Consider the following 12,825-nt stretch of genomic DNA (forward strand, 5'->3'; position numbering starts at 1 on the left):
GGCCCTATGGTGCCTCCGAGGGCCTCCAAGTAGGTCAATGCTGGGCAAAGGGTTAGGCTCGGACCCTGGGACTATATCCACATTAGGAAGGACCAGAGCTGGGCACAAATTCCAGTCCATTTGTGGGGGAGAATGGAATAAGTGAGGTTGCCCCCACACACCCAGACTCTTCCAGGTGGTAAACATCCAGGACTGGGGGTGCAGGCTGCACCTCCAAACAGTGGGTGGCCTCGATCCTTCCCATGCCCACAGAGGCCATAGTTCTATTTTCTGAATAGCAGACAGAGGCTTCAAAACTAAAAGGGAGCACCCTGAAGGGTTTAACATATGAGCAATCATAGGGGCCAAGGGTGAAATAATTTAAAGGCGCAGGGATGGCCACCCACGGACTGCGCCCTGGACCAGATCACTTCCCTCTTCCAAAATGAATGGAGTCAAGAATTCAGATTCATTTAGCCAAGAGAAGCAGGAATTCCTCCAGTACTTCCCTGAGATTGTTAAGTTGCTGACAGAAGATGACCTGGACCACCCTGATATAGGAGATGTAATCACCTGTCTCAAGGAGATCCTGGAGTACAGCACACTTGGGGGCAAATACAATCGGGGCATAACAGTGGTGGCCGCCTACCGGGAGCTGGTTGGGCCCAAGAAGCACGATGCCAAGAATATCGAGCGTGCCCTCACTGTGGGCTGGTGTGTGGAACTGTTCCAAACTTTCTTCCTGATGATGGATGACATCATGGATTCGTCCATAACTCGCCAGGGGAAACTCTGTTGGTATAAGAAGCTGGGCATAGGTCTGGATGCTGTGAATGATTCTCTGAAGGTGGAGGCCTGTATCTATCATTTATTGAAGCTCTGCTGCTGGGATCAGCCCTATTACCTGAACCTCATTGAATTCTTCTTAGAGATGAGCTATGTAACTGCAGTTGGGCAGACTTTAGATATCATGACAGCCCCACAGGACAGCATGGATCTTGGCAGATTCACCGAAAAGAGACACAAAGACATTACCTTACACAAGCCTGCCTTCTACTCCTTTTACCTTCCTGTGGCTGCTGCCATGTACACGGCAGGCATTGACGATAAGAAGACTCATGATAATGCCAAGAAAATCCTCCTAGAGATGGGAGAGTTCTTTCAAATCCAAGATGATTATCTGGACTTCTTTGGGGACCCCAATGTGACAGACAAGATTGGCACCGACATTGAGGACAACAAGTGCAGCTGGCTGGTGGTCCAGTGTATGCAGCAGGCCTCACCAGAGCAGCGTCAGATCCTAAAGGAAAACTATGGGCAGAAGGATCCCGAGAAGGTGGCTAAAGTGAAGGCGCTCTATGAGGAAATGGATCTGCGTGGTGTGTTCACACGGTATGAAGAGAGCTACAATCGCCTTGTGAGCCTCGTGGAGAAGAATGCGAAACCCCTGCTACCAAGCATCTTCCTGGGGCTGGCACAGAAGATCTATAAGCACAGAAAATGACCTAGAGTACATGGCGGGGAAGCCCTCAATAAATAAATTATTGTGTAAAAAAGGTAAAGGCACAGGGATGGCTATGGGCCAGTTTTCGCCCATACGCATGCAAAGCCAGCAATCAGCGGCAAGGGAGGGGTTCGTCTGATTGAGGAGCCTATGAGTTTCTTCTAAAGTCCCTTGAGTGTTAGGGTCCAGTTCCTCTGCTGGTACCCGAGGCCTGAAGGAGGGATGCTTAGGCCATTTCGGCACAATTGCTTCCAATTCCTTTTCTACAAACTCTTGTACTTCCTTTTCTCTTTCTTTTTTTTTTCTTAATTTATTTAAACACCTTAATTACATACATGATTGTGTTTGGGTTTCAGTCATGTAAAGAACACCACCCATCACCAGTGCAACATTCCCATCACCAATGTCCCAAGTCTCCCTTCGCCCCACCCGACCCCCGCCTGTACTCTAGACAGGCTCTCCATTTTCCTCATACATTCTCATTATTAGGACAGTTCAAAATGTAGTTATTTCCCTAACTAAACTCAACACTCTTTGTGGTGAGCTTCCTGAGGTGAGCTGGAACTTTCAGCTCTTTTCTCTTTTGTGTCTGAAAATTACTATTACAAGGGTGTCTTTCATTTTTCTTAAAACCTATAGATGAGTGAGACCATTCTGCGTTTTCTCTCTCTCTCTGACTTATTTCACTCAGCATAATAGATTCCGTGTACATCCATGTATAGGAAAATTTCATGACTTCATCTCTCCTGACAGCTGCATAATATTCCATTGTGTATATGTACCACAGTTTCTTTAGCCATTCATCTGTTGAAGGGCATCTTGGTTGTTTCCAGAGTCTTGCTATGGTAAATAGTGCTGCAATGAATATAGGTGTAAGGAAGGGGTTTTTGTATTGTATTTTTGTGTTCCTAGGGTATATTCCTAGGAGTGGTATAGCTGGATCGTATGGGAGCTCGATTTCCAGTTTTTGGAGGAATCTCCATATCGCTTTCCATAAAGGTTGAACTAGACGGCATTCCCACCAGCAGTGGATAAGAGTTCCTTTCTCTCCACATCCCCACCAACACTGTTTGTTCTCATTCTTTGTGATGTGTGCCATTCTCTGGGGTGTGAGGTGGTATCTCATCGTTGTTTTGATTTGCATCTCCCTGATGATTAGTGATGTGGAACATTTTTTCATGTGTCTTTTGGCCATGTGTATTTATTCTTTGTCAAAGTGTCTGTTCATTTCTTCTCCCCATTTTTTGATGGGGTTAGATGTTTTTTTCATGTAAAGTTCTGTCAGTGCCTTGTATATTTTGGAGATTAGCCCCTTATCTGATGGGTATTGGGTGAATAGTTTCTCCCACTCAGTGGGTGGCTCTTGTATCCTGGGCACTATTTCCTTTGAGGTGCAGAAGCTTCTCAGCTTAATATATTCCCATCTGTTAATCTCTGCTTTCACTTGCTTGGAGAGTGCAGTTTCCTCCTTGAAGATGCCTGTAATGTCCTGGAGTGTTTTGCCTATGTGCTGTTCTATATATCTTATGGTTTGGGGGCTGATATCGAGGTCTTAATCCATTTGGATTTTACCTTCATACATGATGTTAGCTGGGGGTCTAAGTTCAATTTTTTGCAAGTGGCTATCCAATTGTGCCAACACCACTTGTTGAAGAGGCTTTCCCTGCTCCATTTAGGATTTCCTGCTCCTTTATCAAAAATTAGGTGGTTGTATGTCTGGGGAACATTTTCTGAGTATTAAAGCCTATTCCACTGATCTGAGGACCTATCCTTATTCCAATACCATGCTGTTTTGATAACTGTTGCTTTGTAGTACAGTTTAAAGTTGGGGAAAGTAATTCCTCCCATATTCTTTTTCCCAATGATTGCTTTAGCTATTCGAGGGTGTTTATTGTTCCAAATGAATTTCAAAAGTGTCTGATCCACTTCTTTGAAGAATGTCATGGGTATCTTTAGAGGGATGGCATTAAATCTGTATAATGCCTTGGGGAGTATTGCCATTTTGATGATGTTAATCCTGCCAATCCATGAGCAGGGTATGCGTTTCCATTTCCGTGTGTCCTCTCTTATTTCTTGGAGCAGAGTTTTATAGTTTTCTTTGTATAGGTCCTTCACATATTTAGTCAAGTTGATTCCAAGATATTTGAGTTTGTGTGGCACTATTGTGAATGGGGTTGTTTTCTTAATGTCCATTTCTTCCTTATTACTATTGGTGTATAGAAAGGCCATTGATTTTTGTGTGTTAATTTTGTAGCCTGCCACCTTGCTATATGAGTCTATTGTTTCTAGAAGCTTTTTGATAGAGTCTTTAGGGTTTTCTAAGTAGAGTATCATGTCATCTGCAAACAGTGAGAGCTTGACTTCTTCCTTTCCTATCTGGATTCCCTTGATATCCTTTTCTTGCCTAATCGCTATAGCAAGTACTTCCAGTGCTATGTTGAATAGGAGTGGTGAGAGAGGACAGCCTTGTCTTGTGCCAGAATTTAGAGGGAAGGCTTTCAGTTTTTCTCCATTGAGGATAATATTTGCCACTGGCTTGTAGTAGATGTCCTTCACTATATTGAGAAAGGTTCCCTCCATTCCCATCTTGCTGAGAGTTTTGATCAAGAATGGGTGTTGGACCTTATCAAATGCTTTCTCTGCATCTATTGATATGATCATGTGGCTTTTATTTTTCTTGTTATTGATGTTGTGTATTATGTTGATAGATTTACGGATGTTAAACCAGCCTTGCATTCCTGGGATGAAACCTACTTGATCGTAGTGGATGATCTTTTTAACGAGGCATTGAATCCTATTTGCCAGGATTTTGTTGAGGATCTTTGCATCTGCATTCATCAGTGATATTGGTCTGTAATTTTCTTTTTTGGTAGCGTCTCTGTCTGGTTTAGCTATCAAGGTGATGTTGGCTTCATAAAAGCTATTTGGAAGTGTTTCTGTTTGTTCAATTTCATGAAAGAGTCTTGCCAAGATTGGCAGTAGTTCCTCTTGGAAAGTTTGATAGAATTCATTAGTGAATCCATCTGGACCTGGGCTTTTGTTTTTCGGCAGACATTTGATTACTGTTATAATTTCATCAATGGTGATGGGGGTGTTTAGATATGCTACATCCTCTTCCTTCAACCGTGGAAGATTATAAGAATCCAAGAATTTATCCATTTCTTCCAGGTTCTCATTTTTAGTGGCGTAGAGTTTTTCAAAGTAGTTTCTGATTACCCTTTGAATCTCTGTCATATCAGTAGTGATCTCTCCTTTTTCATTCCTGATACGAGTTATCAAGTTTCTCTCTCTCTCTTTCTTTGTTAGGTTTGCCAGTGGTCTATCAATCTTGTTTATTTTTTCAAAGAACCAACTTCTGCTTTCGTTGATCTTTCGGATTGTTTTTTGAGTTTCCACTTCGTTGATTTCTGCTCTCAGCTTTGTTATTTCCTTCTGTCTTCCTATTCTTGGGTCCTTTTGTTGAGCATTTTCTAGTTCTATTAGCTGTGTCATTAAGCTACTCAGGTAAGCTCCTTCTTCCTTCCTGATGTGTGCCTGCAAAGCTATAAATTTTCCTCTCAGTACTGCTTTTGCTGTGTCCCATAATTTCTGATAGTTTGTGTCTTTATTGTCATTTGTTTCCAGGAACCTTTTTATTTCCTCCTTGATTTCATCTCGGACCCACTGGTTATTGAGCATGAGGCTGTTTAACTTCCAGGTGTTAAAGTGTTTCTTCTGAGTCCCTTTGGAGTTCACAAATAATTTCAGAGCCTTGTGGTCAGCGAAGGTAGTCTGCAAAATTTCTATCCTCTTGATCTTATGGAGGTATGTTTTATGTGCCAGCATGTAGTCTATCCTGGAGAATGTCCCATGTACATTGGAGAAGAATGTGTATCCAGGTTTCTGGGGATGGAGTGTCCTATATATATCCACTAGGCCTCTTTCTTCCATTTCTCTCCTCAGGTCTAGTATATTCTTGTTGGGTTTCAATCTGGTTGACCTATCCAGTGTTGACAAAGCCGTGTTAAGGTCCCCCACAATTATTGTGTTGTTGTTGATATTATTTTTCAGATTTGTCAACAGTTGTATTAAATATTTTGCTGGCCCCTCATTCGGTGCATATATGTTTAGGAGAGTGAATTCTTCCTGCTCTACGTACCCCTTGATTAATATAAAATGTCCATCCTTGTCCCTTACAACCTTCCTGAGTATAAAGTTTGCATTATCTGATATTAGTATGGCCACTCCAGCTTTTTTATGGGTGTTGTTTGCTTGGATAATTTTTCTCCAGCCTTTTATTTTGAGTCTATGTTTGTTCTGACTATTCAGGTGCGTTTCTTGTAGGCAGCAGAAGGTTGGATTGAGTTTTTTGATCCATTTAACCACTCTGTGTCTCTTAACTGGTGCATTTAGTCCATTGACGTTGAGAGAAAGAATTGTCCTGGGATTTAACGCCATCTTTATTTCAAAATTTGGTGTGTCTTTTGGGTAGTCTTGTCTTAGATTAGGTCTTTCACTTTTTCTCTTAAGACTGGTTTTGTGTCGGTGAAGTTTCTGAGTTGTTTTTTGTCTGCGAAGCCATGTATTCTTCCGTCAAACCGGAAAGTGAGTTTTGCTGGGTATAGTATTCTGGGTGAAGCATTCATTTCATTCAGTCTTGTCACAATATCCCACCACTGCTTTCTGGCATTGAGTGTTTCTGGTGACAGGTCTGCTGTAAATCTCAGGGAAGCTTGCTTGAACGTGATTTCCCCTTTTGATCTTGCTGTTTTCAGAATTCTGTCTCTGTGGGATTTGTCATTGTGACTAGGATGTGTCTTGGGGTGGTTTTTCTGGGGTCTCTTTTGGTTGGTACTCTTCGGGCATGCAGGATTTGATCACATATATTCTTTAGCTCTGGAAGTTTCTCTTTAATGATGTTCTTGACCGTTGATTCTTCCTGGAAATTTTCTTCCTGGGTCTCTGGGACTCCAATGATTCTTAAGTTGTTTCTGTTGATCTTATCATAGACTTCTATTTTCATCTGTTCCCATTCTTTGACTAATTTTTCCATTGTCTGCTCATTTGCTTTAAGTTTTTTGTCCAATCTCTCCTGCTGTATGGAATTGTTATGTATCTCATCTTCCACAGAACCAAGTCTATTCTCAGCTTCTGATACCCTGTCCCAAAGCTTATCCATTTTGTCATTCACTTCGTTTACTGACTTTTTCAGTCCTGTTAGTTGACATGTTATTTCAGTTTGGAGTTTTGTGATTTCTGTCTTCATATTTTCTTGGTTCTTATTAGTGTTCTGTTCAACTCGATCCATGGTTTTTTGGAGTCCATTGAGCATCTTCCATATTGCTAGTCTAAAGTCCTTATCTGAGAGGTTGATTAGTTGGTTGGTCATTATCTGGTCCTCAGAATTGTCATCTTCATTCTCTATGTCTGAGTCTGGCCTGCGTTGTTTCCCCATTGTCACACTTGTATTGTGGGTTTTTCTATGTGTTGTGGTGGTATTCATTGTCTATATGATGCAGGCAGCACACTCCTCTGGCTCCTCCCTTTCTGGATGGGCTGACTTGCCTCTAAGGGAGGGGAGTCCTCCGTGGATGAAGCCTCACACTGGGTCAAATCTTAGGCCCGAGCATGTAACAGAGAAGACAGTCCAGAGAGAAATGTTTGCTTCTGTGATATAGAGCCGTTCTTAGTGTGATTTTTCCTTCTTGTTGCAATGGAGTTCTTTCCTTAGAAAGAGTGCACGGCCGCGTAGCGAAGCGGAGCGGCCGTGCTCCCCTGGAGCCCCCTTTTTTTCCCCAGTCGCAAGAGTTTCACGCAAGAGGACAGTAGACAGGCATAGACAGGTCACACTCACAGTTTTTCACAGTTGGGCCCCACTGGGCCGGTGTACTTTTGCGGATTTTCCCCGCCTGCTGTCACACACAGGGAGCCGGCTTTTGCAAAACTTAGCCGGTTTTCATGCTCTGTAGTCCCTCCCTGAAAATGGCATCTGGGCAAGCGAGGTTTCTGGAGCCTCTTTTTGCCCCACTCGCAAGAGTTTCATGCAAGAGGACAGTAGACAGACATAGACAGGTCAAACTCACAGTTTTTCACAGTTGGGCCCCACTGGGCCAGTGTACTTTCACGGATTTTCCCCGCCTGGTGTCACACACAGGGAGCCGGCTTTTGCAAAGCTTAGCCGGTTTTCATGCTCTTTCCTTTTCTCTTTCTTGATCAGTTGGCCCTCCTCCATTTGAGATATGAACTGGTGCCCGTAGGGGCCAGCAAACCAAGTCCCCTACATTAGCATGACAGCTGGAGGATCCATAAGGGGTCTTGTGGGGTTGGGTCAGATCCCACTGACCCCCCGTGCTGCCCGCATAGGTCTCGATGACCTTGGCCACCAGGTAAATTTGGCCATTCTTTACACACTGTGTGTATTGGGTGCAGCATCTAGAATGCATTTGATCTAACTCATGGCATCCTGTTGGGCAGCTGCCCCCTGTCGATGGGGGAAGGGGCTGGGGTTTATACTTACAGACCCACCTTTGACTGCCTCCCACATGTTCGGAGGAGGGGGACTGTAAATAGGCTGACTGCCCCACAAAGGCCATAATAACTAAAGCCTGGTGTGCTTCTTCAGTAGGGTCAAAGGGAGTGTACCTCTTGTAGGCTTCCAGCAGCCTTTCTAGGAAGACTGAGGGGGGCTCATCTGGTCCCTGCATCACCTCTTTTACCTTGGCCAAATTGGTGGGCTTTCTAGCCACTTCCTGGAGACCTCTCATGAGAGTCTGGCGATAGGTAGACAGATACCCCCTACCTTCGATAGTGTTGGGATCCCAACACATTGGCCACCGCAATGGAAAGGTGTCATCGATGACATCCGGGCAAGTGGTCACCATCCCATCAGCACCTATGACATTTCTCTGGGCCGCGGCTATAATTCAGTCCTACTCCTCAGTAGTGAACAGGGTACTGAGCAGCTGCTGGCAATCATCCCAGGTTGGCTGATGAGTATTCATCAAGGAATCCAAGAGACCTGTTAACTTAGTGGGATTCTCGGAAAAAGAAGGGTGGTTAAGCTTCCAGTTATACAAATCAGAGGATCAGAAAGGCCAATAGTGCAGGGTCAGCATCTCTCTCCCTCTCCCGTCAGCCATCAGGGGCCCAATGGGCCTTAAGGGCATGATGGATACCCCAGCACTATTTGCTTCCCAGTGCTTGCTGTGGGTCCGCATGGCAGGTCCATCTATTTCTTCCAGTGGGGGCAACGACTGGGGAGGTGAAGGAGGGAGATGCAGGTCCCAGGGGCGAGGATCAGGCCCTGGCCTGTCCTTCGGTGGAGGATCTGAGGCCTCGGTGGCTCGGGATCCTGGCACGCGTTTGGATGATCTGTAAGGGGGCGGTGAGGATCAAAGAGAAGGAGATCAGTAGTGTCAGGGTAGATTTTTGGAACAGCGTGCAACCTGGCGTCGGGTTCTCACCACCCTTCTCCTTTTTGTGGTCGCCACTGCCTGCTTTGAGGGGCAGAATGGTGGGCTCCAGAGGAGGCTTCAAATCAAGTTTGTAAGGGGGAAGAAGGGTCAAACCCAGTCTGTTGGGCTGATATAGAGATCTTCCCACATCAGGATATAAGGCTCTTGGTTAGGGTGTCCTTCCGAACCTGGGTGGTAGACTATGCCCTTGACCCGCTGTATCAAGGTGAGCTGGAAGGAGCCAGTGGCTGGCCACCCTACCTGAAAGGTGGGCCATTCAGACCCACAGAAGGTTTGCCACTTGCCTTTCTTGACTACCAATGAGCAATTCTGCGTCAGCTCCTGATCTAGAACCAATGGTCCAGAGCAGGGGTCCTCAAACTTTTTAAACAGGGGGCCAGTTCACTGTCCCTCAGACCATTGGAGGGTCTGACTATAGTAAAAACAAAACTTATGAAAGAATTCTTATGCACACTGCATATATCTTATTTTGCAATGAAGAAACAAAACAGATACAAATACAATATGTGGCCTGCGGGCCATAGTTTGAGGACTACTGGTCCAGAGTAAGGGATAGAAGGGTTGCCTGTTGTTGACCCATAACGACTCAACAAAAATGAAGGACAACAAGAAGAAGCAAGAAACCAAAATTGGACCCGAACCTTTACGCTGTCCACACTCAGGCAGTGAGAGCGCCTTCCTGCTGCCTATTATGCACCTGGGGCACCTCCAGGGCCGTGATCTATAGCATCAGAGTCCATCAACTCGCTACCACTCGGAACTTCTTCGAGTAGGGGCCTCTAGCCCTGAGTCACGCAAAACACGGTCCAATCACATAAAAGAACAAGAGCAGCAATAAGATAAAATGGAAGACTCTGAAAACCAAAAAGAAAAGAGAGAGAGGCTGGAGCTTACCAGGCACCGCCGGTTCACCAACCTGCAGAGATGGACCAAAATGGGCCTCCTGGCTGGCTCACCAAATGTTAGGTTCATCAGGCCTATGACAAGGGTCTCGGCACAGGGAAGTGAAGAGACGACACCTCTGTAAGGCTCCAGTTTATTCTGATCAGCCAGGGTCCAGTGCCTTGCTGTAACCAGGCTCAGGCAAAGGACCTCGTGGCTTTCTTTGTCAATCCTTATATACCATAAGGAGGGGAGAAGGGGTAGGGGATGATTTAACATTTCCTTATAAGGGCATAACATCTGCTAAAACATTCTGAGGCAGTGGAAAATACAAGATATCACATGATAGTTATACCAGGAAGTTCCCTACAATGAGCCGTCGTTATTACGGGAATTTCTACCTTGTCCCAGGGGAGTTTCCACACATCCACCTTTCAGAAAGGTCAAGCTCCTTTCCTGGAACTGTGTTCCAGCCCTTACACATTTACCAAACATTTCCTCTTCTCACCTTCCTGTGAATTATATTGCTGCTCCTTAAAGCCACCCCTTGAAGCCACAGACATGTGCAGCTTTTGTAGCTCAGGAGAGGCCGCAGGGGCACCTGACATCAGAACTGTAATCCATATGAGCTTTCCTCTCCTGCTGTCTCTTGATGGTCAAGTTCATTATTAGCTCTGCCAATGCACCTAGAAAGAAAGAAGGGGGGTGGGTTCTGTTCTCTTCCTATTCCCTGACTGAATGCCAGAGACTGGAAGGGTTTTCTAGGCAACTTGTCTGGACAAGAATTTCACCTACGGGGGGCCTGAGGGATAGCACAGTGGTAGGACGTTTGCCTTGCACACAGCAGATCCAGAACAGACAGTAGTTTGAATCCCGGCATGCCATGTGGTCCCCCATGCCTGCCAGAGCGATGTCTGAGCATAGAGCCAGGAGTAACACCTAAGAGTAGCGGGGCGAGGCCCAAAAAAAAAAACAAAAACAATTAAGTATTTTATCTGTGGTTACTGACTAGCTCTGTGATTTGGAGCTTCCTGTGCTTATGTGAGCTTTAGATTTCACATTTAAGGAGTGTTAGAGTGGGGTGTTGAGGTTCCCTTCTACCTTTCCCCAAGCCTGTACTTGATCACTTACTTGCTTGGTTACTAGTTCCCCAGACCCTAAACCAGTGGACCTGAAGGCCTTTCCATCAACAAGCAAATACCCAAATCCCGTCCTGGTATGTGGTAACCACAGAACTCTTAGGCAGGAAACTCAATACAGGAAGCACTGTATTATCTCTTCAGGCCCAAGCATCTCTTCCTTCTTGAACACTGTTCAGGTTTGATCTGAAGATTCTTATGGTAATGGGCTATTGAGGATCGGTCTCAGTCTCTACCCTGTGTCTAAGAGACATACATATTACTAAATTGTTTCTCTCCTAGTAGGTTGTCAGTGCCAAGAAGGCTAAAAATATAATGGTCTATTCATCAGCAGACACAAGGAGCACCCAGTGGTTCTGGGATGAGGGTCACCACTATCTGTGAGAAGGTTGCTTTGCCCAACTTTCTCATTGTCCACTTCTGGGCCACTTGGTCTGGGCTTGATGCAAGACCTGGATTAAAATTAGCTTCTCTGGGCTGGAGCAGTAGTACAACAGGTATAGCATTTGCCTCACACTCATCCAACCCAGGTTTGATCCCAGGTATTCTATATGGTCTCCCAGCAAGCCAGGAATGATACCTGAGTGCATAACCAGGAGTAACCCCTGACTACTGCCAGGTGTGTCCCCAAAATAAAAACGTCAAATATTTTTGTTACATGTTGAGGAAATTCAGCTTTCAGGCCTCTCAATTTGTATTTTAAGTGCTCCTTTTATTGGATGTGATGTGGAGTTGGAATTGATGCAATGTGCCATTTGCTTTCTAGGCAGGAACAGGGAACACAGCATAAATTATCACTTGAAACTATTTGAAGCCATGGGCTTGGGTTCTTGAGCTGGTTACTGCTCAGGATCAGGGGTCATAGTGGGTTACTTGTCGTTCAAGCCAGGATTGGGCTTGGGGAGATTTAGGGAAAGTGTCTGGCATAAGTGTTTCCAGGAGGTCTCTTTCTCTGAGAGAATGAGTTTGCCTAGAAATTCAGCAAGTCATTTTCCCCACCAAGGCAAAGTGCTCTTTCCCACTCTTAACTTTAATCAATCACTAGAGCTACTATAAAGTAACAAGTGCTCATTCATAGACTTGGTTTACTAGAATGTCCACTTCTTGTATTTGAGCTTGCTAGAAATAAGGGTAGATTCTACACATAAGATGCATTGGTTGATATTTAATGGTGCTTAGTGATCATGAAAAGTGCTTTTCCTATCTCTGATCTATAAAGGAACATGCCACTTTTTGCCCTTTCAGGGTGAGCATCCAGCTTACTAGACCTGAGCCTCCTGGATCAATGAGATGCTCAATTCTTTTCATTTGTCCAAGGTCAAAGGTCATTTGTATTAAACAGAACAGTTGTCTCTCTTTATCCCAAATTTGCCCATGATTTCATTTGAACTCAAGACCTTTGAGCTTGACCTATAACAATTATTTTAAGAAACCATAAAGCAAGCAATTGTTTCAACATCATTCAGAGTCTTTAAGTCAGGCAGGTCAATTTTCTTTTCAGCCTTTCTAGAGAATCGGTAACCAATTATGTATTGGCAATTAGAATGTAAGCTTGTTAACACTAATCAACTCCTTTCTGTAACCACATCTTCCTCTCTTCCTTCATAAAATATCCAAACTTTATTCCTCTCTGGAGCATGCTTTAGGTTTTGTAGTTTATTTGTGTACCTTGAATTGCCATTCTTTGATTCTGTTAAAGAGCAAAGAATTCAGCCAGTTAATTTTGAGGATTTAATTGGTTTTATTCATGAAACAGGAAGTATGCCATTTACCAAAGAGAAAGGCTCTGCAAGGAGGTATCCAAAAGAGATTAATTTTATACTAAGAAAGTAAGTGGGGCAAGAAAATTGTTTCTGGCAAGACTACC

At 44.4% G+C, this 12,825-nt stretch overlaps 1 protein-coding gene across 1 annotated transcript; it reads left to right on the plus strand.

Annotated features, from left to right (window-relative positions):
* Positions 1 to 395: 395 nt before the first annotated feature.
* On the plus strand, positions 396 to 1,535 carry LOC125999449 (farnesyl pyrophosphate synthase-like). Its single transcript, XM_049767514.1, has one exon. The coding sequence runs from the start codon at positions 425 to 427 to the stop codon at positions 1,481 to 1,483; it is 1,059 nt and encodes a 352-aa protein (XP_049623471.1). The 5' UTR covers positions 396 to 424; the 3' UTR covers positions 1,484 to 1,535.
* Positions 1,536 to 12,825: the final 11,290 nt, after the last annotated feature.

The sequence above is a fragment of the Suncus etruscus genome, chromosome X, assembly GCF_024139225.1.
Source record: "Suncus etruscus isolate mSunEtr1 chromosome X, mSunEtr1.pri.cur, whole genome shotgun sequence".
Classification (NCBI taxonomy): domain Eukaryota; kingdom Metazoa; phylum Chordata; class Mammalia; order Eulipotyphla; family Soricidae; genus Suncus; species Suncus etruscus.